At 41.6% G+C, this 26,890-nt stretch overlaps 1 protein-coding gene across 4 annotated transcripts in view; it reads left to right on the top strand.

Moving 5' to 3' along the window:
- TGFBR3 (transforming growth factor beta receptor 3) overlaps positions 1–6,015 on the top strand; it is a 112,380-nt gene extending 106,365 nt beyond the window's left edge. For all 4 annotated transcript variants that reach the window (XM_027890722.1, XM_027890723.1, XM_027890720.1 and 1 more), the window contains exon 17: positions 5,761–6,015. In XM_027890722.1, coding sequence (XP_027746523.1) covers positions 5,761–5,879 — 119 coding nt within the window. In that variant the 3' untranslated portion in view covers positions 5,880–6,015. The remainder of the gene's footprint in view (positions 1–5,760) is intronic.
- The last annotated feature ends 20,875 nt before the right edge of the window (positions 6,016–26,890 follow it).

Here is a 26,890-nt window from a genome sequence, read left to right as displayed (position 1 = left end):
TTCAACTATTACATTCAATTTGTAGAAGTCATGTGTAATCTTACTTAATTGTGTCCAACCAAATAACCAGCAATGTGCCTGAATTTGGTGCAGCCTTTATGCATAGATAATTTTCCTTAGAATTTTTTCTCTTACTAAACTAAGTTAGCAGAAATAGAATATTGTATTGGAAGAAGAGAGAGCTTTGGGAGCTTTCTGTTGCATGTCATCTGCAAGGTGGTGCAGACAAAGACTGGACACTGGTGGAGCCAGCATGATTTCCAGCATGTGGCCTTGGCTACTTGTGGATTAGGGAGTATCTCAGGATTCCTAGAGCGTGCTCTGCTCGCAACTATTTCCACTTTTGACCTCACAAGACCCTACCAAGATCTCTGGGAGGTGGGCAAAATGAGAAGTCAGTTACTCCAAACCTGTGCCGCTCTAGAGCAGTGGAATTTGCCTGCAGCCCGCTACAGGGTGTTGGTTTTTTTGGAATCCAAAACCTCATGGAAGCTATTTAGGAGTGAGAGTCTGGCCCTTTTGGGTCAGAGCTCCTGTAAATATTATGACCCAGGAGCTTATGTTAATTTGGAAAAAAAAACTGTGGGTTTTTTCCCAGTTGGCAGTACAACAGTTTTGTATAAGCAGTTTAATACTTCTCAATGCATCAGCTGTGTATGAAACTTGTTTGGAACTGAGGCAAATGTGGAAAATTTAAAGTTTGTGATAATGTGTATAAATTGTATAATTCTGTCTCATATACTACTGAAACATTGTGGAAGAAAAGAAAGCACAATTTCAGTGAGTAAATGTGTAAGTTAAGAAGGTAATTTCCATAGGTAACCCTTATTAACAACAAAAAAATTAAATCACCTCTATTATATTTGTTCTTGCATTTGCTTGATCTTTGTTCATGTACAGAACCATCTGTAGACGCAAATTGTGTGTCTGTAGTCAAGGAACATTGGGAATCCAGCACGATAAATCTTACGGCAACAATAGAACTTGGACCGATCCCATTAAAAGAATTATATTAGCAAAGTACATCAGTCATAGCGACCGCATACAAGCAGTGGAGAGGGCAGCTGCTCTGGGTTTGTGTTTGAGAGATGAAAATAAGTGGAGAAAAAGACCAGACAAAAAGTAATAAATGAAAATAGAAGAAAGGACGGGGGGACACTGTAACTCATCAGATTTAGAGAATCATAGAAATTATACAAATTATCCAGGAAGTTGTCTGGTTCAGATTTTCAAAGGATTGTGAGAGTGAACCTATGTTCCTGTGCACATAATTTTTGTGTGCATAGTATCTTGTATCTACAAAGCACAACTTGGAACACGGTGCAGCCAAGGCTCTGGCAGGGACAGTCTCTTAAGAGGGCAACTGCTGTGGCAGACAAGATAATCCAGCTGCAGTGGAAACATTTTAGAGCTGGCTGCAGACTTCCATTAACACAAGGAGGAGGGGGAAAGATAATCTAAATTTCATTACAGAGTAGCTGTCTTTTGCCATTAGAGAATTTAGGTATTGCTGAATCTTTTTCTGAAATCTCATCTTTTGTTGCAAGTAGTACTGGGTTTCTAACGCGATTTAGACCAAAGGTTGGAAAATATGAGTTCATTCTAAAACTGTATGTTGCTGATACTCAGAGCACAGATAAAAGCTACAGCTGGTAGCGAATGGCAGCTTGGGATGTGTGAAGTAAGGTATTTTTGTTGCTGAAGTGCTGTATGCAATGCAGCAAAAGGCCGCCTTTTTGCCGGTAGGGAGATTTACCAATACACTTTTATCAGTATGTCTGCTGGTAACAGTGCTACATGAACGAGCTCCTTTGTTCTCTTGATGGGCCATTAACATTAAACCCTCAAATAAGTGATGGCAGAAGGGAACTCCACAATAGGTAGAAGGTAATCTCCAGATATTGAACAAGGATTGTTGTGTGGAGTGTTTTTCATGTAGGTAGTTTGCTGGGTTCAGTTGTGAAAAATTTCTGCTAAAGCATCAAAACTGTGCTTCAGAATACTCTAGATTTTCTGAAACAATTCAATGTGGAGTACAAATGTTCTAAGATAGGTAGTAAGAGAAGAGAGAGAGATAGCTAATATCAGAACAGCAGAGGAGAAATTTTAGCTGACTTCTCTGCAAAAGGACTCTGTGCTTTTGATCCTTCACCTAGTCAATTAAAGGACGAGAAAGGTGTTGGTCCTGCCTGGAGAAGACCCAAGGGCAAAGGGAAATAGCAGAGATTTGCCACCATTAACCCCATTTATCTGAAAGTCTTGTAGAGGATCAAAACTTTTGCAGTGTGCATGGATGCAGAAACCCTTCAAAATTTAACCATATGAATATGTATCGATGTAATATCTGTCTTAATAGGGATAATTGAGTATTTTTAGGAAGGCACATGCCCAAGTCTGATTAGTTAATGAGAGTGTTAAACCTTTTAAACTGTGCTAGAGAACATCTGTCCCTGTGTTCTCTTAGGAAACGAGCTTTCCTCCTTCAGGCAGTGTTGCAAGTTAAGAGGATAAACTGTTCTAAAATCCAAGAATTAAAAGTGTCCCTCCTCCCCCACTTCTCCCTTTTTTTATGGAATCTGATTTAAAGTAAACTGACATAGCAACCAATTATATTTGGCAAATGGAGATAGAAAAGCAAACATTCAGACTTCCTGGACAGGGAGTACAACTGGCAGCTTTCCTAAGTGTGAATAATAAAGTGCATGTTGTTGCATTCAGATGGGTAAAAGCTTGTTTACTGTCAATAGATGAAACATGTCCATTCTGAGCAGTTCTGGTTCGGTAACGTGAGATACATGAAGCTGTTTACATGAAAAAGACAGATGGAGAATGCCTCTTTAGTGATAGTTTACATTTCTTTACATCCTTTTCTTGAATATTCTTTTAAAAAAAGCTTTTCTACGGTTAGCTAGGTGTTGAGGAAATAAAATACAGGAAAAATCAGCCAGTCCAGATGTAGTTGCTGGGCTGTGTTCATAACATCACTGTGATTTGGATTGATTTTTTTCCTTGAGGACATTGAGAATTGTTATTGTTCAACAAGCGATTGTGATATATTGTGGTATATCAGAGCTGCTGACCGTACTCTGGAAACGAGGTAGTGTGCAGGCCATTGAATTAGAGTGGAAGGACGGAGTCTTCCAACCCAAACAGAAGGGAAGGTGCCTCCTAGGACACTTTCCAGAGGAGGCGGGAGGGGAGAGTGAGAGCCATTGTAGGCTTGTGCAGGGACTCCGGCGCTGTGCTTTCACTTTGCTGTAAAATGAAAACAACGTGTGTTTAGCTTATAAATGAATTTATGGTTAAATGCATACAGATTGTGTTGACGTGCTGAGGCTGACCAACGCTGTGTGTAACCATGTGGTTTGTAAAATGGGTGACAGCAGAGCTGTGGGGAGAGAGGCGAGGGCCAGGGGCCCTACTGGGGGAGCGCAGCGGCCGCCCTTCCTCTGCACCGCCCGAGTGGCTTCTCCTGCGGCTGGGGAGGGGGGTTTGCCGCCTCCCCTCGCTGCTTTCTGATGTTTGTGTTCCCTTGTTTTGTTTTAATGAAAGGGAGTTTGCTTGTCACTGCCTTTATAAATATATCCTGTAGTACAAAAGGAAGGAAGACTTGTACACAAACAACTGAAGAAGGGAGCGAGTCAGGAGGGGAAGAAACATCCAAACAAGGCTTATGAAAGCTTTTACAGCACTATGACACAGACTTTGATTTGATACAGTTTATTCTGATGGGTTGCAAAGCCACTTCCAAAGCAAGTTAGAACTGAAACTTGATTTATTTGCAGATGACTGATGGTAGATTCTGACCTGCTGCTTATGAGCAGAAATTCACTGCTCGTGGATGAGCTACATAGTTTTTTGTTATACTGGGAAAAAGAGAATCAAACTCTGCTCGCAAGAGTAAATGCTGGACTGAATGCTGAATTTAAAAGCAAGATCCTCACCCTCTTTTAAAAAGTTTCATTGTGCTCCTGGGCGATGTGGTTTAGTCGTTTAGTTTGTTGTTTTTTCTGTCCTGTCCCATCCCATCCCTTCTTTCCTCCCCATTCCTAAACCAGTGAGGTGTAAGACAAAGAGCTGTGCATTCTGGGGCCTTATGTGCACTTCAGCTGTGGCTTCAGCTAGCAGCAAACCTGCTGGTTTCCATTACACAGAGCACTTGCAACCTCTGCTGTGAGAAATCCTCAGACCTCCCTTGTTTGTAGCAGACCTCAGAGTACTGAGCAGCCTGCAGAAGGATATTTTGTGGTCTGAGCCACAAAGCGTTAAAGGCACCACTTCCTCCTCAGCCACATTCCGAGGAGCTTGGGCTCTGGCAGCTGGGCAGCAGCACGCAGGGCATGGGGATGTGCCAGAGCAGCTCCTGTGGGAGGAAGCTGTCTCGTCCCGGCACTGTAACCCTCTGGATGCAGGCTGTGCCTCCAGCCTCCAACCTGTCACTGAAGCAATCACTGCGGAATAGGATCTCTGACAAATACAGAACATGGAAGAAAAACTGGGCTCTGCAGACCCAACCCATGGCTTCAGGTTTTGAAAAACACAGGATAATATGAAGCAGGAGAGCTGCTTCAATATAAACTCATGAAGCAGGAGATGAGGCTTCTGATTTTTCCTAGTTGCTCCTACCCATGATCCGGGAAAACATTTATGTCTTGCTTCTTTGCTGGGAAAGCAGCCGTGCTGTTTCTGGCTGCCACGGCAGGTCTGCAGCTCAAACAGCAGCAGTCTGACTGTGTTACTGTGCTGAGATCACAGGTTCACATCCTGAGAGATGAGCTCAAGGGAGGGGGTAGCTACAGTGCACATTATATAAACTTAAGTCTTGCCATCTGTTTTGAAGAGACTATTTTGTGATATTGCTAAGGTTACAGATTTGAGCACTGTAACTTAAAAAATGCCACAGTTCTGATTTCCTATGTGGTCTCATTATGATCTTTTGGGCATTGACATAACGGCACAATTTTTACTTTCAGGCTTAGTTGAGAGCTGAATTTTTCCCATGGAATCCCAGTCACAGGTGCAGAAGGGGTATGAGGAAAGCAGACTGAAATCTAGGTTTTATCAGGAGCCATAAATCTGCCTTTAAATCCTAGTGCTTGTTTTGGCAATCTAAATAACGAAGGGCTTTTAATTTATTGTCAGCAAACAATTAACAAGAAATGGTGAGACATGTTCTTGTTACACATCGTAAGTGCTGCACATACTGTGGTAGCTATAGGGAAACTTCCTGCATATTATGTTAGGTCAAGCTTTAAGGATAGCCTGGTGTTTTTCTACATGAGGAAAACTGGCTGTGTCTCAGGATATGTGGTGTCCAGCTGATTGAAGAACATTGTCTTCAGTTCCACTTTTAGTAAATATGCTGCTCTATAAACTGCCATTAAAATGAAAGCCTGCATTTCATAGGCCTTTTTTCTGGAGACAGCAAAGCTATAAAGTGGTCTGTAACAGGACCCATTGAGTGACAGCTGACAGCAGAAGGTAGACAGCATCTATCTTGGCAGTTTCCATCAGCTGCTTTTAAAGTGCAAAACAGCACTGTTGTTTTCCCCATGTGCATAGCAATGTTAAGATACCAAAGTCTAGTAGCATTTTCAGCAATACTCTGTTTAAAGGTCTGTCCCTCAATGTATTAATTGCATGGAAATACAGACCACCAAAAGAGGAAGACTGGGAAGGAGTTGATAGCTGTTGCTATGACAATTAACATTTTCAATTTCCCTTCTCCTGACCCCACTTTTTCTCTTCCCTTTCCTTCAGGGGAAACAGCAGGAAGACAGCAGGTCCCAACGTCCCCGCCAGCGTCCGAGAACAGCAGTGCAGCTCACAGCATTGGCAGCACACAGAGCACCCCCTGCTCCAGCAGCAGTGCCACCTAACCTGGGGGGACACAGCTGAGGAGCAGAATAGGAGCACACAGGTTCCAAGGACTGTGTGTGGACATCAGCTTTTTATAGTTAAAAGGGTTGTTTTGGTTGCTTCTGAAGAAAATGAGGAGGGATTTTTCTACAGGAGGAAAAAAAAAAAAAAAAGGACGGATTTTCTTTTGGGGAAGCCACTGTGTGTCTGAGTGTGTATATGAGCACACAATGCATGAGTGAACACAGCCTGTTGGCTCTTGTTAGCATGTTATGCTACATGTGACAAAGCTACTAATTTTACAGTACTGCAACCTGTTCTAGGGGTCTGCGGGCCCCTCAATGTGAAATCTATGCCAGTTTGGAAAAATGCTGCTTTGTACGGTTTTTTTTCTTTCCCTGAACCTTCTCATTGACACAAAGTATTCATTAAGGGAATTTAATCATAGAATCATAGAATGGTTTGGGTTGGAAGGGACCTTAAAGATCATCTAGCTACAAACCCCCTGCTGTGGGCAGGGACACCTTCCACTAGACCAGGTTGCTCAGGCGGTGTCCAGTGTGGCTTTAAACACTTCCAGGGATGGAGCAGCCACAGCTTCTCTGGGCAGCTTGTTCAGTGCCTTACCACCCTCACAGAAAGGAGGTTCTTTTCTAATATCCAATCTAAACCTGCCCTCTTTCAGTTTAAAGCCATTACCCCTTGTCCTGTCACTACACAAGATACAGAGAACAGAGATGATCTTGGGTCAAAGGATTTCTGTTTGTCTAAGCAAGAAAGCCTCAAGGTCAGATCTCTTTGGTTAATAACATTTTATTATTTCAGCTACATTTAGCCACTTTTGAGTAATCTTTGTTTTGTTCAGCTTACAGCTACAGCATCTCATTTGCTTTCCTGTTGTGTTTGTAGCTTCAAGTTTGTTCCAGGTATTTTTGTTGTAATATGCATTGATTTGCTAATCGGAAAAGAGCACACTCTAACATTCCCTCTCTTGTTTTTTGGGCCAAAGCTCTTTAGTAAGAGATTTTTTTTAATCTGCTATACCAAATACAGGCACACACAAACATTAAGACAAAGAATTGTCTTGTGCACTAACATAGATGTGTGTGTATCTTTAATGACAGTGTCTTTATGCAAGTAGATGTATACCTAGGTATACAGAGCCTAACTTACCACTTAAACAATTAGCAATTAGCTCAGCGTCCCTTTCACACATAAAATATAAAATGTTTATGTATATATATATATATATATGAAAAAAAACTGTCTCTTCAGTTTATAGATGATAGAGGAGATAAAGAAGTTGATTTGGTTCTAATCCTTTAGCTAGCCCTTTGAAATAAGAGATGGGTTTGAGAGCACAAAGAATATACAGTAGAACATGTTGTTTGTGCAGAATACTGCCTGTTCTCTGAAGATGGTTGTGCAGTTGTTTGTATCAAACTGTTGTAAGAACAATGGAGTTGGATAGTCCCAAAGTAGTTTTGGAGTATGGAAATGACAGAAAGGTACTAATTGTCACAGTATTTTCTAGTGTCCTTGCCTTATCTTGAGCTTCAAATTGATGCTAAATGAAAAAAAAAAAGACACTTTCAATGTGTAATTATTTGACTGTTGGTTGCCACTTTTTAATTGTAATGTGTTCTACTGATTCTTCTCCTTTGAGGAAAAAAAAGCATTGTTTTCCTCTAAAAATGAGAGTAAAAACTTTCATTAGTTTTAGTGAAAGTTACCTGTGTTCTGCAAGAGAGGAAGGGAGTTGATTACACTCAAGTGATAGTCTGCTCTGAAGTCTGAGCTGCAGGTCTCTTGCTTATTCTACACTTGTGCCTTGCTGATGCCAGGATGGTTGAAGTGCAAGAGATGTGATAGACGTTAAGTGCCCAGGATAAGGCAGAATATTGCTCACTTTAAATCAAATCTGTTACTAATCCTGCAAACACTTACACATGTGAGTAACTGCACGCCTCATCCTTGCTGTTTAGAAGCACATGCTGGACTCAGCATGTAGTTGGTGCACAGAGTTACACATGCAAAAATGCTTTATGTTAGCAGGTCAGTGAGAAGTCCTGGTCACATGGACAGATTGCCACGTGGGCGTAGCTCTGCCATGCGTAGGGGTTTGCAGGATTGGCTCTGTTACGAGGTGTCGGGAGGATGAATGTGCTACCTGTGTGGTTGAAAAGAAAGCGCTTTGCCTAACCTTCAGCAGAATGTATTGTATAAGCATATTCTATGTGTAAAGTCTTTAAAGATGTCTTCAAAGAAGACTAGAGTCTTTAAGTTCAATCATAGCTATATTTTACTACATTAAATTTCTGTATAAAGATATATTTAAATGTTTTAGATAAATGTAAGTTACTCTATATGAAATGTTTAATTTCAATTACTGTGAAATTTACATATTTTGTAAACTCTTTTTCCCCTGTTTTAACCCTTTCCTTCCTCAGATATTTTATTAAGCAGTTTCTGATAGGAAATATTAGATTTGGTTGTTGGGACAGACAGGTTGAAAACTTCTCTGTAAAATAGATAATTATATATTTTTGAGAGAAACATGCTGCATTATCAATCTCTTTAAAACCGTAATGTTAAAATAATTTACAGAGTTATATTTACCATTGGATAAACCAAAAATATATAAAGGTCAAAGATTTGATATGTTGACTGATATGTGAAATACAATTTAAATTAACTGAACTTGGTGTACTCAGCTATTGAATTCAGAAATTTTAATCTGCTTGAATTAATTGTCTATTGGAGGTTACCAAAATGATTACTTAGCAGATGGAACAGCTATTTCTGCTTCACTAAAGAGAGAGACAACCAAACCTGGGCATTCCCAGTTAATAGCTTTATTACAGAAATGTATAGTACTTTGCAGCAGCTGTTAAGCTGCCCTCAGTTCAGAGTACTGATACACTGATAGCTGTATTTTTATAGCAGCCATTTGTCTCTGCTGAGAGTTTCTGTGTGTGGTGTGGCAAGGTCCCGAATGGTAACTGCTCAGCCACTGATTCCCACCTCTGTCCAACGTAGTCTTGCCATGCTGGACTCACGTAGCAGATCCCTGTGGGGTATGGGAGGCCGGTGAGATGCTGCTGGCCCAACGGAGGGTGGTACAGCAGGATTTTGGAGGGATGGAGTCAGGGGTTAATTTCAGCATGGTGGAATCAAGTGCAAAGGAACTTTTTATGTAAGAATGGGAGGACTGGGCTTAAAAAGGGACACCTTCTGCCTGTAAAAGCTATTAGTAATGTACTTAAACTCCAAAGTAGACTGTTTCTTCTGTCATGTGTTGTCTAATCACTAACTCTAACCTTTTACAGCATTTGGTTTTGGACATTACTATATTTATGTCTCAAGAGGTCAGATCTTTCTGTGTTAGGCTGTGTTTGTGGCATACTCCACATGGAAATGGATTTTGCAAAATTCTGTAAATGCTGATGATTGTAACCTTCCCCCTGCCCTTTTCTAACCCTTCCTCTCCTGTTTGTTCTTTCTGTTATGTATATCTACCTCATGCTTCACAAGAAGACTGTACTGTTGGTTGTGCTGACAGCCCTTCGTGTGAGGTGACTGTTTGCCCTGTTGTTGTTTGTCATTCGTAGGGATGTTCATAGTGTTATCACATCTTTGCTGCCATGTTCCTACCGGTTCCAAACACAATATTCTCACCTTTGAAAAAATAAATATATTTCTTTAAGATGCAAATGTCAGATGCTTTTTTAAATCAAAGAATGGGAGAAATTTACTTGCTAATACCTGTGGCCAGTCTGAACACCCCATTTGTATTTCATATTACATTCAGTATTTCAGAGACTTGTGGAAATGCACAGTTGTACAGTTTTGATAACCACAGTGTCATGTCATCTTAGTCTCTTGTGCATAATAAAGTATATATCAATTTATTAATAATTGATGCCGTGATTCATTTATTTGAAGTGGTACAGAGCCAACATCAGTAGATCAAGTTTCATCTCACTGCCCTGTCCTCATGTCCCATAAACTTCAGCAGGAATTATGTGCATTAAAGGCAGGATTTGATTTTGTGTGTCCACCTCTGTTTTCACCTCTCTGTGTTCTTTTATCCATTGGTTTTGGTTGACTTCTCAGTGTCACAGCTTCTTGCAGAAACCAGTAGATATACTTTATTAGTATATATATATTATAGATATATATATTAGTATAGATATATATATTAGTATATATATAGATATACTTTATAGTAGATATATAGCTATTTAGTTAATGCTGCTGTTTTTCCCTCTAATTTGAAGTCCAGAGCTCTGATCATGTGAGCATTTCATTGTGGCATGTTGAGACACAACCTCCGTCCAATCCTACCCAAAGCTGGCTTGGGCACAGTCAAGCCCCAGGGTCTGCAGCAGCAGAGGGCCCGTGGGTTGTACCCATGACTGCAGGTACACTGGAGACACCTGAGCAAGGCCGTGTTTTCATTACTGAAGGGTCTTCCTGTGCTACAGCGGATAGTTGGCTGCATATCAGCAGGACGAGGATATGGGTATTTACTATCCTGCTTATTGCTTTGCTTCTGTATTTCATGTGCAAACTGTTCTTCATGGGCACTCGAGGGGAACCAGCCTCAGCAGTATTGCCCTGGGTTACTCAAAGGTTGTGGTTATTGACTCACAAAGGAGAGTTCTTTAAGAAGGGAATCTAAAATGTTTAATGAGCACTCTTAAAAACCAAATTCCTTCAGTACAGAAGAAGCCATTAATTAGAAGCAGTTCTAAACTACATGTTGCCTGTGATTTACAATTCACAGAGGTGCAGTAGATTTATTGCTTCATAGCAACTATATTTCAGTTTCTGCTTTAAGACAGTTTTGTTTTCCTGTGGAAATGAACTCCATGGAGCTGACTCACAGCCCAAAGCTGCTGTTCACCTTTGCCTGTAAGATTTGTATTTTGACAGAAGGATGGTGGGAAAGCATGATCAGTGTCTCATATGAGGAATTAATTTAAAATGTAATCATTAGCCAATAAATTGTGATACATTTGCATGAGTATTTTTAGACATTAAGAAGCAAGACTATTGCCATATTGCAGAATAAGTATCAATGTTGTGTGTGTTTGTTCTTTCAAGCACTGTGAGTGAAGCAAACGTTTTGGAAAGTCAAAAATACCAAGTGCCAGTTTCAGGAAAAACACAGTCCAGAGCTCTTCTAATTTAAACAGAATTAAATTTATCACAGGGTTCCTTCCAAGACTTATAAAAAGAAAAGGAGACAATATTTTGATAAATTTTCACAGCTGTCACTTTGTAACTGTAAAGCAGATATTTATGAGGCTGGACGTCTGTTTGCATCATGTGTTTTTGTACAGTGTTCCCAAATCTCAGGCCCTAGATGTGGCTTTGCCAATCCCTGTGCATTTACACTTTTCATAAGAAAGATCAAATTACATCACCTGCCTGAAGAAGGTTATGGCTCAAATTACACATTTATAGTCCTTCATTTGCTTGAAGCCTTCAGGGTCTCACTGCAGCTTTTCCAGAAGGTGATGCACACCAAGGTCTCCTGGCTGTGCAGCCAGTCTTGCCTGTCTGGCCTGTGCTGCTGAGCTGTGTTTAGGAAAAATCTGAAAAGGAGTTGGTTTATGGATAGCTGAGGAGGAAAAGGAGCACAAAAGTGTTACTCCTGCACTCTTGTTTAAATGACAGATTTTTTTCCATCCAATTATTTTGGCATGTATGTCTGAAGAATTGGTTAAAAAATATTTGGGTGGAGACTCTTTTTTTGCTGTTCCTGCTGCTTGTAAACTGCTGGCTCTAGTAAAAAACATACTGTGCTGACAAAAAATTAAATCAGTATTTTAAAAACCAAAATACTGACTGTTAGGCAGAGAAACCTGATGGTTTTTAACAATGCATTAAGTGGCTCACCAAACACTCTGTTTTGTCTGTAGGTTTTTTACAGTGTGCCTGCAAAATCACAGTGCAATCTATGCAAGTGGCTGTGGTTTTCCCAGTGCTCTAAGCATTTAACTTCCAGATTTGCTTTGTAAACAGGGTGAAAGGATTAAAAAATTCTTAGTCTGCCCTTCATACAAGGAGGCATATCCCATGGGTCGTAAGAGCTTGGGATGTAGGGAAATTCTTTGCTTTATGAATATTTTTATTAGTCCGTGATTCTAAAAGTGATTAGTGACATTGGCTGTTAAGAACAAAAAATAAAATAAACAGGAAGATTTCAGAGGAACATACACACAGGGCATTTGCAGCAGGAATATTTTTGAGTGCCAAAACATGTCACAGAAAATTTAAATCACACCAATAAAATAACATGAAGGAAGCAGTTAAGAAGTGTGTGGAAATGGGAAGCTGAAGACTCATGCCACACTTGAGCCTGAAAGGAGCTAGAGCTGGCAGGCTTCCAGGGCTGCCACGCACTGGCTGTGGCCACAGCCTGTCCCCAGCATGCCAAGGGCATCGGGCTGGGATAGTGCCCGTCACTGGAAACTTAGGATGTAGTGATGGGCATCAGCCAGCTGGGCAGGATTATTATAGACAGGACTTGTGCTGCTGACTTGTACATATGACCCTGTGATATGCCCTTTATTAACAGACTGTTTCAGACAAATCAGGTGCGTGTGTAAGCTGAGCAGCTCTTTGGCTTCTGCGTTGGGAAGAAGGGCCATGAAATACAAAAGGCTCCAGCTGAGTCACAAACTACAGTGTTGAATGCTTGGGATGGTCAGACAGAGCGAGATTGCCTTGCAAGCTGAGCAGGTACAGTGCCAGTCCTGCCTCTGGGGAGTCCCTCCACTGCTAAGAACCAGGTTCAAAATAAAAAGCCCCATCATGAAAAAGAACAAACTCCTGTCTTTCCCTGTCCAGCCCACACAGGAGCAGTGAGGTAGAGTGGCTGCCCCACTGCTTGGAGATCTGTGACTTCAGGCAGGCTCAAAATGGCAATTTGACTGTCCCCAAAAGGGTTTTACAGTGGAGCTCAAAGTGAGAGAGGAGGTAGCTGTCAGCTCTGGGGGACAGCTGAGGGGTGCATGGCAGCATTTGGCAAGGGCTCCTTGGGGGAAGTGGGTGTTCAGGTGTAGATTTGAAGGAGGGCAGACGTGACAGACCATGTATGCCCAGTGGGAGCGTGTGACAGGAAAGGCAGAGCTGTTGTGACCCTTTTTGGACAAAATTAAATAGCACTGCTGGTGAAAGATGTGTGTGGGTTTTGGTGGGGAGGGAGATGGCTCACGGTTTTAGTTTAATAGTTAAATTGCCATCTCACTGGCCTGCCGTGTGGGGAGTGATGAGAGGCCCTGCACCCTTCGGGTCTCTGGATAGCTCTGTACAGGATCTCTGCTGCAGGAGGCACCTGCACTGTCTGGGACTGGTCACAAACTGCCCTCACTTTAAGTGGAAAGAGACCCAAAGGTGGGGTTTGGACCTCAGTCATCTGACAGAATGTTTCAAACCCTCTCTTGGAGCCCCAGAAAGAGCTCGTCAGGCAGCTCCAATACCCAGGGCAGAAGAATCATATGCAAGCTGACCAAGGGTGTTGGTGGTGTGGAAGATGGTCAAGAGAGAGAGGCAGGAGCAGGTACAGGATGACAAATGTCTACACAAGGAAGGTGAGGCTGCCACTTTAATTTACATGGACTAAGCTGGCGGTGCCCTGAGTCTAATGATGTGGGGAGACAGTATTAATAATTAAAGATGGAAAAAGGAAGAAATCCATGATGAGATTATTGTCAGATCGGTTGACAGAGAAAGTTGGATCAATGCTGTGATTATGAGTGTTGTAGCATGAGCGCGCTGGCTTTGTCCGGGGAGAGTTGAGGGATGATTACACTGGAAAGCATGTATCCAGCTGACATGCTTTATACCATTACAAAGCCGGAGTAAGTACGCCCATGTTTTTACTGGCATTGCTTAGTTAATTTTTCTGTGACTTCCCTCAAATGTGTGTCCCTGAACTGACTCATATTTTAGTACATGCTAGACAACAAGGGTCTGTCATAAACCAAGAGGTCTTGCCTGGGCCGGCTGCTGTCCCAGTGGGATGTGAAAGAACAGGATGATCTGCTCTGTGGACAGAGTGATTTCTCCCACTTGGGTTGTGCCCATCACCTGCATCATGGGATCACCTACTCAGGAGGCCACAGTTACACTGGGAACTTCAGAAATCTAGCTCTGGCAAGGTGTTGAGTACAGTTAATTTTGCCTTCTGGTTTAATGGTAGGAGTAGGCTTATGCCAAGCTGATTCCAGACGATTTCTCCATTGCTTGTTTTTGTAAATTTTCATTTATGATACTGCTCTTTAATTCAAAGGTAAAAAATTAAAAGCTTAAATAAAAACTTGCAAGATGGACATGAATAGTGTAGAAAACATGTAGAGCGTGCAAGCCAGTGCTCCTGTGAGCAAGCATTTTACATCTGGAAGATATGACTCAGTTGTACTGTCTTTCAAAATCTCACAAGTCTGGATTTTCTTTGCTTAGTTCAGGCAGTTAGGGCGCCATTGGTCTGTGTTCTTGTATGGTCTCTGGAGATGGGCAGCCCCAGACTTGGCACACCTTGCTTGTCTCCTGAATGGGCACTGGGGAGGTCCTAGAGAAATTCTGTTCCTGACTGAGCACCTGCAGTGGGCCGGGATGAATCCATTCTGTAGATATGTGCACTGGGAAGCAGTTCTTACAAAAATCAAGTACTCGAATGTGAATGAACTCATAATTCTCAGAGCTTATATGTGCTGGTGTGTGCCAGTGTAGAAATACGATACAAGTTTATTTTGACACAATGAGTGAAGGTAACAGTTAATGGAAGGAGACTTAAGATCAGGGTGACTGCCATGCAAGTATGCAGCTTCTGTCTCTAGGTGGGAGAACTCAAATGTTGCCTTCTGCTTACAAACCTTTAAAAAGATTTTTCACAGCGTTGAAAGAAACCGATGTGTGTAAAACTGGAGGCATTTGCTGATACAAACCTTCTCCTTCAACTTCAAATTCTGTCTGTTTACACCAGCAAGGCATCTCTCAAGTGTGTAAGTTGTTCTTTAGCACCAAATAAGAGAAATATAATCTGGCAAGCAGACAGTTTTGACAGCTGCCAGTGTGCTTCAGATCCAAAGATGATTCCTTGAACCCCAGCTCTTCCCTCCTTCCGTAGACTTGTATTGAAAACAGGACCTATTCCCTAGTCTCTCATGTCATAGATACTTCTTGCAGTGTTAGTTCAGCACACTGCCTATTTTCTCCAAACATCTGAATTTCGCTGTGCAGCTGTAAAGCCCTGTTTGCAGCTGAAATTCTGACAACTGTGGTGCTGGTCCTCCTTTATGCATTTAAGTCAAGAAGGCTCACCTTTCAGATCAGCCAGTGCAAAATGCCATGCTCATTTTTTAAAAATGCATGTGTTTTGAGCAGGGTATGGAAGGTAGCAAGGCACTAGAGCGATTCTGGCTACAGTGACTTGGGTAGGTTTTACTATCAAAACCCCAGAGAAGGTTGAAACAGGTATTCTCTTCAGCACACGTGCAAACATACGAACAATGTGTTAGTCAGAGATCTCTAGAGCAAAGCCCACAGGCTCTATCTGGCACAGAACCAGAGGACAGCACTTGAGATCTCCTCCCTCACGGTGTGGTTGTGGGCAATGTCACTCTCCTAAATGGGCAGAGATGCTGCCAATGTGCAGAGCACTGGGCTGTGTTCCCCAGTGCCACTTTGGAATTTGTGAAGCTAACTGGCTTCCAGGCTGCCAATGGGCTCCTTTCTGACAAGGACAGCCAGCAATGGGCCTCTGCTGCTCTTGTGTCCCTTTTCTCAGGCATGTTTGGTTAGGCCTCCAAGGAAAACACCAGCATTAGTCATACATGAATCAGCTGTAACCATCCCACCCCTTATATACCCTGTTGTTGCCTGTTCCCAGATGTTTTTAACTGGCAACTACTTTAAAGTGTGTCCGTGCTGTGGCCAGGACTGGTTTAGTTAGCACTGCATGTGATGAAGCCCACTCACCAGGGAGGCTTAAAAACTGTTTCATTGATCCAAGTTGTCAGGAAGGTTTCTTCCTCTTTTTCCCTTGAGCTCATTGCCATCCCTGCAGTGAGTGCTGTCCATTCACATTTCCACACTTCCACTTGGACAAAGCAAGCACATCTCTAGCTTGACACTTTTGCCTTTGTCTTTTGGAAGTGAGTTTGTAAGTTAGGTCACCTCACTGGAGACAAAGAACTAGCATGTGGCTTTGAGTTCTTCAGTATTAAAGAAATATTTCCAGAAAACAGCCTGCAAAAAACACACAGACTGCAACTTGCATTCAGGGCTCATCAAATGCTTTGGAATAGCAACCAAAATAATAAAATCACATACTGCTCTTAGACAAGTAGTAGATAGGGGGGAAAATAACTGTGTGGGCTAAATATGCTTGTTGTGTTAAACCCTTTGGGAAAGATCTAAAGTGGGAAGAAATGACTGTTCAGTTCTGTAAATACAGACATGTGAAGCTGTTGCACAGTGCTAAAATGTTTTTTTTTAAGGAAGTAGAGTTGTTCTTTTATCAGTCATCAAATTTAAGGAAACCACTCATCATGTGTCATGGGCTGTGCTTTCAGCATATTCTGTGATTCATTGTCAAGGACTAAGATATTTCAGGGATATTCTGTGAACTTCTCACCTTTCCTAGGACTGACTACCATTGAAGTACACACTATGTGACCCCTGACTAAAGGTTTCTAACGTGTGATTCAGACTTGACCAAGCTTTCATTCTCCCTAAAACTTTGCTTTTTTTTCCTGAAGACTTTTAGTACTAAAATTAGGTCTATTTTAAACTGATTTCCTGAATTATGTCATACAACTCTGCCTCTGGTTATGAATTCAAATAGGTACTGGCAGCCTGTTGAGGAAATCTTTTGTTTTATTCTTACAAAATACTTGATAACTTCATGTGGATGTCATTGGAATAGTAAAAACACACTCATGGAAGGGTTACCCATTTCTTTTTTCATGAAAAAGATTGGTTGATCAAAGCTATCATGTAAATCTTGCAAAAGCATCAGGTTTTACTCTCCATAACACGGTAATAAGAACCATTCACTGGTGATGCTATTTAAGAAAAACATTTCTCCATGGCAGTAGTTTTCCTTCGACGTTCCTATCAGGCCAGTGCAAACAGACAAATGCTACAGAACTGAAACCTTATTGCCTGCTAGAATGTCACTGGTATCTAATGCTGCAAGTCTGTTTTCCAATCAAGGCACATGGAGTTTTGTGTATAAATTGTATAAGTTCAGTACAATAAATGTATTGAAGTCCTAGTGGGAATTTCCCACCTAAAACTCTCTCCTGTAGAGCCGATGAACAACTGTTTACGTATCTTCCTCCTCTCACAGTTTTTCATTTGCAATAAAAGCAGCTTGTGATTATTTGCTTTCTTTTTAAATCCTGATAGTGACAAATAGGTCTTAGCAATCTGTTTCTTGCAAGTTTTTGTTATTTCTGCATACTTCAGGTACTGCAATACAGTAGAATTACTTTATAATAAAAAGTTCACACGTTGTACATAAGACACAGAAAATATCTGTTTAGGCCACCTTGTCTGAGACATCTGGAGGTTTGATGCAGATTTTATAGCAGAGAATTAGTGCTGGTTTCTGTGACACAACTCCCGATTATCACCTGAGTGAGTCAAGTTCTGGTACCCAGACAGAGGAAACTCAGAGCAGATCATGATAGGTCTAAATCCAGGGGTTTTGGGATGTAATGTTTGAGATTTATACAATCTACTTGAAGCCATTTTGGGGCACCTCTTATCAGCTCTGTTTCATTTAGGCATCAGTTCTGAAGAATGATGTTCCCTGGCCAAAATGCCATTCGAGAAAGGTAACCCTGCAGTTCCCAGGGAGCAATGGAAGCCTCTCTGTGGGGCACAGCACAGTGGAGAGCCCAGCTCTGCCAGTAACCCTGCCAAGGCAGGGAAATTTTCTCTGCCTCACTTTTTGTCATGCGGGGCTTTCATATTCACTTTAGCACTTTAAAGATGATGCATGTCTGAGAGCTGACCTTCTGGGGGGAAGGTGTCTGTTCTACTTTAACTTCTCCAGCAATCTGCAATAAAACGCGAAAGGTTAAAACACTGTGCTTTAAGTGTTTTCTAACTTTTCTTGCTGAAAGACACATTTTGCTAGGTGCAAAAAAAAAGAAAAAAAAGTAGTCCTTCAGTATATTTTGAAAGCATTACAGCAAGAAAATTTCCCTAAAATTTTGAAGTACATATTTCTTGTTCCTCTCAGTAATTTGTTTTCACCTTGCTGTCTGCAAAGGCAGAAGACTGAAATACTCATTACTGTTTCCTATTGTAAACAGCACCATGAATTAGAAATAAATGAAGCAATTTTATCCCTGACAGCAGGTATGTCCACGAAGAAGTGGAACTCAAATGCTGTTATTTTATAGGTACAATCCCTATTGCCAAAGCCAACTTTTTTTAAGTACTGCTCACTTGTAAATACATAAGCTACATTAAGGGAGAGTATATAGGATGTAAGAGGCTGCTCTTTCTTTTTTCTGCTTCCACTTCTCATCCAGCATTTTTATAGCACAGTACCTTTGTGACAGCACGCAGAATTTGCAAGAGAATGAATCTGCACAAGTGTTACATGCCAGGCTGTAAACTAAACATTCTCAGGAATGGGAAGCATCATGAAAGGATTCATGATGCTTCATCATTTTCCTGGGTAAACTTGAAACAGCCAGGTTTTGTTGACTTCATGCTTTGAGAAAACTTTTGCTCTAAGTGATGAATGCCATGCCCTGTATTGTTTAATAAACTTTTCACTCCTACACAGAGAATGTTCTGCAGAATGATGGAGGTAGAAAATATCTCAACTTAATAAAGTTGATTTGTAGGTCAAGAGAATTAGTCTAATAATCATCATTGATGATTAAAAGATGTTGAAATGCACTGGATTCCCCACTTAACTGTGGCCAGTTTATTTTAAAGTTCCTCATGCTGAAGGGATGAATGTTGTGCCACAGCTGGGTGAATCACACAGTCCAGTGAGACACGCAGTACAAAAGTATTCTCCTCTTTAGAAAGCTGTGTGACCATGGCGAGCATCTCTGGTGTGGCTGAGGCTCAGTACTGCTCTTCTCAATTCCTTTTCTGAGGCTGACCACCCGGTTGGGAGCTGGGATACCTCAGTCTCATCCTGACCTCTGTCTACTCTGTAATTTGAATAAAGAGTTTTCCTTTTTTGTACCACTGTTTTCTTTGCCCAGCCTTTGCGGGAAGTCTGAAGTTTGGCTGCAAAGTCTGCCTTTCCTTTTGTGGACCTTTGCACTGCAGTGCTCTTGACTTGCTAGGAATGAGGGGTATCCTGACTCTTTGCAATCTGTTGAACTCCTGCCCACCAACTCCTGCTGCCCTAACAGGCTGAAGCATCCTGCAGAAACTGTATTGCTCTGCCCTGGGACATCTTCCTCCATCTCTAGCCAGACATGCCTAACCTACAAAAGGGGTTCCTTCTGTAGACTGCCTTCTCCATTTTTAATTTTTCCTACTGTGCACTCCACTCAGTCTGGAGACAAGCACAGTCAAATAAGCAAAGATACTTAATAGTGGAAAAAGTCACAGGCAATGGGGGTGTGTTTTATCCAAGATAACTGCTCTGAAAATAGAATGAGAAATTGGAAGAAGTGGCAAGGGGCAGCTCAAAAGGTTCTGGAGATTTCTTGGAAAAAAAAAAGATTTTTGAGACATCTACTTTGTGTGATGTGATTATTGTATGCTGGGTGCATTATGGAGGTGACTCACTTGTTGCCTGGGTGCAGGAGGGTGAAAGAGAAACAGGAGAAGTTGGCTGTATCCTTGTAGAAAGCTTTGAGTTTTCTTTAGTAAACTCTCTGTGGGATTCTTGTTTTAACTTTTCATAGAAAACTCTCATCCTATTCTCAGCCTAATTATGATGTTTCTTGCAGAGGAAGACATTTTCCCATCTGAGCAGCCAGCTTGGAATAAGAACTACAAGGGAGATGAGTAAATAACAAAGGAGGGAGAGGTGGAGGGTAAAAGGAACATTAATTAAGATTCAAACTTCCAGTATATTGCAATTTATGGTTGTTTGGGGTTGTATAAATACTTTCCTACAGTGTAGTCATCCAGATATTATCCTTACAAAGTTCATTTAGTTAGATAAATCAACAGGCACAAGAGTATGGTTCATGGTTTTTTTTTTACTCAAGTTAACTCTCCCATATTAAGTATGCACTGACATTCATGGTTCTACCCGAGTATCTGTTTACACAGAATTTTATGTTCATAAATCTACTTTATCTTTTGACCATGACAGTAATCACCCTCTTGCCCACAGAAATTCCCCAGGTGCAGCAACCTTTCCATGGAGATAGGACTCTCTACCAAGGGAGACCCCTTCATCTGAACGGTGGCTTTGGAGCAATAGGATTGCATTAAACCATTCTTATGCTTCTCCTTCCTCATCTGAGCAGTTCACTGATTTCCTTCTTCATCTGAGCAGTAGATTTATGAACTTGAGGTTTCCGTGCCAAAAGTAGTGTTTTGTTTTTAAATTATTTAAATAAGATTTCTCTTATGTGCCTTCTGTTAGCATTTCCCCAGCCCAGTGGGAGGGTTTGTTAGATGAACATCAGTGGATCAAATGCCTACACCTGCCCCCAGGCTCCAGGTGTGTGTGTTGTGTGGCCCAGGTGGGGCTGATGCCCAAGGACTGTTTCCTGGTTTGGGATGTGGAGGGAAGGAATCACCCACCTTCAGTGTTGGAGCCCACTTTGAGCCTGGCAAGCAAAGGTAAGGCAGCCTAAAAAAAGTGAATGTTCTTGATTTTTACTTTTGAAATGAGGCCTTCGAACCTAAAATTGCAGAGTTACAGTGAATATGAACTCTCTAGTGATTTTGCATGTGAGAATAAAGCTACAGCAAATAGTAGGGAGTGGGAAGAGTCCTTTAACTGTGTTTATTTGACTTTTGTCAGAAATAATTTATTAAGGCTAATTTAAAAAGGCTGTGTGGATAGATCTTGCAGACGCTGAAATGGAGGGATTGCTTTAGCTAACACATGGAAAATATTTACAGATCTTACACAATGGTGATATATAAGAGTAAACAGAATGTCAGATAAGCCCTGCATTCCTTTATTTTCACTTAAGACTCAAGAAAAAATATATGCTTCTTTGCTAGCAGGGAGAAAGGAATGGCTCCATGTTGAAGGCAAACTGATCTGGAGAAAAATGTGTGTGTTAAGCAAAATGAAATATCAGCTTTAAAATCCTTAATAAATTCACATGTTAGGATATCTCCTCCAAAGTATGTGCAAAAGCTGATTCTTGTGGATTAGGAGCTTAGGCAATGGCTCAATTTTCTGTCCACTTCCATTTAACTTGCAATTTGAATTGAAAACTTCACAAAGACGTTGATCTTGCTCGTGGTGGTGCTGGGGCTGGGTAGGGGTGGTGGTGTCTCTGCTGGCTGGGGAGGGGGGCAAGCTGGCTCCTGTGGCAAGTGAAGGGTGCTCTTTCTTTCCTTGAGCACCGAGGTAGTACAAAAGGATTTTGCATAGAAGCAGAAGTCTAGGTGACTGAAAGCAGCAGGGTTTCCTGTGTGGGAGCTCAGAGGGAGGGAGCAGACCGGGGTACACAGCACTGAGCAGTGCCTCGGCTCTTACCCCTCAGAGCTGGAACCTGAAGGCAAGGCTTAGATGCTCTGCCTTCCCAGAGCTGAGCCCAGCTGCTTGGGCTTAGGCACGGTTACATTTTCCTGTGGTTTCATACTAATTGTATTAATGCATAAATCTGTATTTTCCTGCTCCTAAAGCTCCTAGGGATTCCCTGGGAGTGTCCCAGAGGAACAGTGCTGTGCCTGAGCAGTGAGCGGGGCCGGGGTCGTTGCCCAGGCGGAGAAGGGCAGGAGCAGCCAGACAGCCCCGATGGGACACAGCGCAGCTGGTGCTGACCCTGCCCTGCCGTCCCGCAGCCGGAGCAGTCCCGATAAATGCAGGCTTGAGCTACCAGAGTTTTGCTGTAGATTCATTAGCATGGAGTGGGTTCCTATGCAGATGGTTTCTCATCCACCTCAAGTGGTGAAAGGCTGGACTGGTGATGTGCTTTTTTTAAATTTTAGGGCATAAACAAGAGCTGGTTTTCTAACAAAGGCAATACATAGCACATTCAATACACTGCTAATGCAGTGAGGAAAAAACACATCTTTGAACAAATATGTTACTAAAGCTGAGATCTGAGAAATGTTAGCTTGTGCAAAATCCTGGTTTGAAATAATGACATTTTAAAATGTTGCTGACCTAAGAATTTTCTTTGACTTTTGCTGTTGTTTCTTTTGGATATGCTTAGTTGTTTATCTAAGCAACTCTGGTCACTGAATGAGGTTTCAAGAGAAAAGGTAAATAGAGGAGAGAAATTAATGCAGGCAAATGCAAATAACTTGTGCTGTAACAGCTACATTTCTTTGCAACTTTGAAACTGTATTAGAGTGTATTGATTCAGTAAACTTTTTCATGTTTCTAAAAAAAGCAGGATTGAAAATACTTATCCATACTAAAATGCTTAGGAAGTACCTAAGGTTTGTTAGTTTTGGCGCAGGCCTGCAGAGGCAGCATAATGTCATCATGTTTGGAAAAAGGAGGACAGTGGCAAAGGGTGATTCAAGTGCAGCGTAAACTTGGTTAATTTACAACGTGATTTTGGTTTTAATAAAAACCAGGGGAATTGGTACACAGTGCTGGCAGAAAGTCTGAGGTGAAATCAGATTTAGCTGTGGATATCAATTAGGAAGCACAGCCAATATTTGCCATTGCTACGTTTATTTTTTGCTGCTTAACCTTTTAAGCTGACTAAATCTGTATGTTGGGGGGGGGGTTCAGTTTTGCTTATTTTGGGGCCTTTTTAAAGGCCAGTCTGTAACTGCGTCTGAGGTAGTTTTTATATGACTGTGGTGTCCTGGTCTGCTTTAAGTTCCACTGGCAAAGACACACCAGGTCACTTGCTGCTTGGTGCTCACTCACGTCAGGGCTGGGTCCAACAAGAACCAGCTGTAAATGCATCTGAGCTGTCTCTGATACAGCTCCAAGTCTGGAAAAACTAATTCCTCCCTTTCTTTTCAGACAGTGTTGTGCAATGGCCTGAGCTCACTAAATACTTCTGTTGTTCAGCAGCAAGTAACCTAGGCACCGCATCTGCTTTAACTGCAACTGTGGGGCAAGAGATGTTTGGGAGTTTTTTTGCACCCTATGCTCTGTTTGTACCAACTAACCTTTTTATGCTGAAGGAGTTACAAGAGATCAGTACAACCACGCCATCTCGGCCACTATTGCCATACTATGTTGCCAGCTAAGCAGACCTGAGCGACGCTGTTTTATGGCAGAACTCTGGGAATCAGGTTAATTTGGTTGCTGCTGTACACACAAAGCCAGTGTTGTGAAGTTTCTGTTACTTGCTTACAAACTGCTTTGAGGAAACATTTTATAAGACAAGTTTCCGAAAGGAGTGAAATGGTACCACGAACTAAGGTGGCTAATTATTAAACCATATGGAAAATCAAATGATAAAACAAGAAAAACAACCCAGACTCTTTGGTATGTGGTATTGTAATGTTTCCTGAAAGGGGTGAGCTTGGCTAGCAAGATTTCCATCATTATCCCTTTCCTGTTCTACCCACTATATCCCTTGGCTCTGTAGTGCTCTTGCAGGTGTTGTTTGTTGCAAAATACATCTAATCCCTAAGGAATCTTGATGACTTCTTCTCAACATACATATGTTTGTGCCAACTGATCTGTATTACTACTTTTGGAGTGAGAAGCTTGCTGTAGTTTTTCTTCAAGAGGTTTTTCCCACCTGCCCTAGTCATTTTAGCATTTACAGGTCTGCAGTTGTTGACAGCATTAACTGTTTTGTTTGTTCCCTTTCCTTATGCAAGCAGTTTGATGTCACACAGAAACACCGACTTTCCTATTTTAGGATTCCAGCAAGCAGAGTAGCATTCCCGGTCTGTTTATTCTCTGCAGCCATACTCCAAAGGTCCAAAATGAGGGCTGAGGGATAGAATCAATTAATGGATTCAAGTAGTACAATGTTAATTTTTGTGCTTTAACTTCATAAAATACTAATGTTAAGACAAGAAAATGGCCACAAATATACTTTATAACAGCACAGTGCTTACAGCTTGCAATGCTAGCAGGGTGCAAGCTGGTCTATCTTTGTGAGCAAATGGATATTCTAATTTCTCATCTCCTTTCCAGGAAATATAGCCTATATTCAGGGCCAGGATGATCAACTCCCTGACTTGGTGGAGCTGCACTAAGGTTAGCAAGGACTACACGCTCACTGCTCGGGACTAGCTTGGGTTTGACAGGACTAATTATCACAGTGAAAAGGCAGAAAGAATCAGCTCTTGAAAGAGCTACAGTGATCTTAGGGGATGTATCCCAGAGTTACAGTTAGGGTAAGAAGGGGTCCAGGTGGTGTAGAGGCAAAAAGTGGTCACCAAACAAAGGGGTGGGCTGCATGAGGACTTGGCAGTTTAGGAAATGACTGTTGAATGTGGGAATAGGTTCAGTCCATGCCTAGTATTATACCTGAGTTTAGGGTTAACAGAGAGACAAAGCCCAAGTAAACACTGACCCAAACCAGAACCTTAATCCTAGTCATGGCCTGAGCCCATGTCCTTTCTCCAAGGTCACAGTTTAACAGGGATGAAAAACTGTAATGTTTCAGGACTGTGGTTCTGTGTTCAACAACTCCATTTTAAATACAGCCTAGAATAAATAGCTACTAACCCAAGCCACTCAGCTGGGGACAGAATTGCTGTCAAGCCTGTGGAAATACACTAACAAATGTAAGGCTGAACAAATGTCTAGTACATTGTGTCACATTTTTGAGAAATGTCACAAGGTAAAATACTCATTCTTTGGCAAGGGAAGATCTCAACTAGGAGGTGCCAAAGGAATTGACAAAGCTTTGGAAAGCTCTACATATCCCTTTCTCTAGGGATAGAAGGAACTCGAGCATGATTTCCTTGACTGTTTACATCTGAAAATGAAAGCTGGAAACCCATCAGGGACACAAGAATTTCAACACAGTTTGTTGCCACAATTAGCACTCTGTGGAATATTGACTCTGAAGCTGTTGAATTTGTTCTCAGGGGTCTGTTTTGTAATTTATATTGTAGGGTTTGCATTTTATAATCTAATTGGAATTTGCAAGACCTTTATGCACATTGATTTAAAAAATCAGGGTTACATACTGAGATTTTTAGACCTCTACTGTGCTAACATAAATATGAGAAGGGTGTATTCAGCAGTCCAGCCACTGTTAACTCAAGGACCAGCAGACCACACTAACCTGGCCTGGACTAACCAACTAAGATCAATTAACATACAGAAGGTCATTGACAGCCACTTCTCCTTGTAGTGTCCCTGAGGTAGCAACTGTTATAAACAAATGTACTTTGTTCAGCAACTGTGCCCAGCACTGGATTTATCATACCATTAGTATTATTATCTGATAGTTTCAGAATCTTCTCCTTCATCTGGTGGTGTCTTTGGTGGAAGCACAGGTGTGTTGCAGCATGGTACTGTCTAAAGCAGCATTGCCTGAATAGCATCCCCAATGGTGATGCAAACCACTCTACCTTGAGAAATAAAGTGGATCAGAGGTCCGAGGACCCTTAAGTACGTTCTGCAGTGCTCTGCCCATCTCCCTTGGTGTGAGCACTTGTGCATGTGAGGGCTTGCCATAGTCTGTACACGTTCCAGCCTCCATCTCCTCCTCTGCCTGTATTTAGGTGGAAGGCTGAAAGGATTTTTTTTTTTTTAAGAAAAAGGAAAACGGTGGCTTGGGGAGATTCAAAATGCACCCTGCTGCAGCTCCAGAGAAGAATTGTCATTTTCTCTGTTGGTAAATTAGCCAAAACCAACCAAAACCAGCACCAAGAACTGGAAATTAATTAACCCAGTTAACTAGGGAAGACAAGTTCTTTTGCTTGAATGTGTTGTGAGCATTTGTCATGTCATCAATAAGACAGCATCAATTGCCTCTCATTTCTTTGTCCCTAGCTGCTTCTCTCAGGTATTCCTGTTCTTAACCAGGCTTATTTCCCCATATATTCACCTACATTTCTTTTCTGATCTTCCTGCTGGTTTTTTTTTTGGTCTTTTTTTAAATTTTAGTTTCTTCCCACAACACCCTTTTGCTTTCAACTCCCGTGCCCTGTTGGGTATGGCATGCAGTTAATTCTGCATTTCAGCCTTGCAGTCACATCTGCTAAAAACCTTGTGATTAAACTGGCTATCACGTACTCAGGGTTGCTGAAGCTTTGTGGAACAGGAGTCACAACAGAAGCTCAGAGAGAGCAAGCTGCTCTAGGTACTTCCCCTGCTTCTCTGGTGGGTTCTGTCACGTCACAGTGTATGCTGGGAAAGAGAAGTTCTGTTATTCCATTGTCCATGTTGGCTGGTTTAAACTTGGCATGGATTTCTGGCCTCTGACCTGCACAGCAGTTACTATACAATTCACCAAAGCTGCAAGGACAGCTACAAAGAAGTTATTCTTCTTAATGAAATCTAAGGGTTTTATTAAATAGCTTCCCAGCACAAAAGTGAAAAGTGGTGATAAAATTACAGTTTCCAACACAGACTTTAAACAAATTCTGAATCAGTCTGTCATTCCATATGACCCTGCCTCACTGTATAGCAAAAAGCCAAGCTGGGCACCGTTTCTGCCCTGAGGGGTTTCTGTTCATCAAAAAGCTCCAGGATAGCATGTAATTAGTAAATACTGTTTATGACAGTCACTATTTTGTGTCTTTGATGATTTATATCCTAATTAGCGAATAAAACCTTGTACAAAAATTGACTGACACACTGTTGATTGTCCTTAACCTCTGGTGTTACTGAGGATGTTGAACCATTGTTGATGCTGGGAAGCAGTACAAGTTAGACAGAAATCGGTATTTCATCATGTCACTATGGTGGTATGAGCTTGCTGATAGTCTGCAATGATGGATTGGG

This window comes from Empidonax traillii, unplaced genomic scaffold (assembly GCF_003031625.1).
Source record: "Empidonax traillii isolate 1590-97213 ecotype Southwest subspecies unplaced genomic scaffold, ASM303162v1 scaffold295:size639837, whole genome shotgun sequence".
Taxonomy (NCBI): domain Eukaryota; kingdom Metazoa; phylum Chordata; class Aves; order Passeriformes; family Tyrannidae; genus Empidonax; species Empidonax traillii.
Note: the sequence above shows the minus strand (reverse complement) of the source record. Positions and strands in the feature narration are given on the sequence as shown.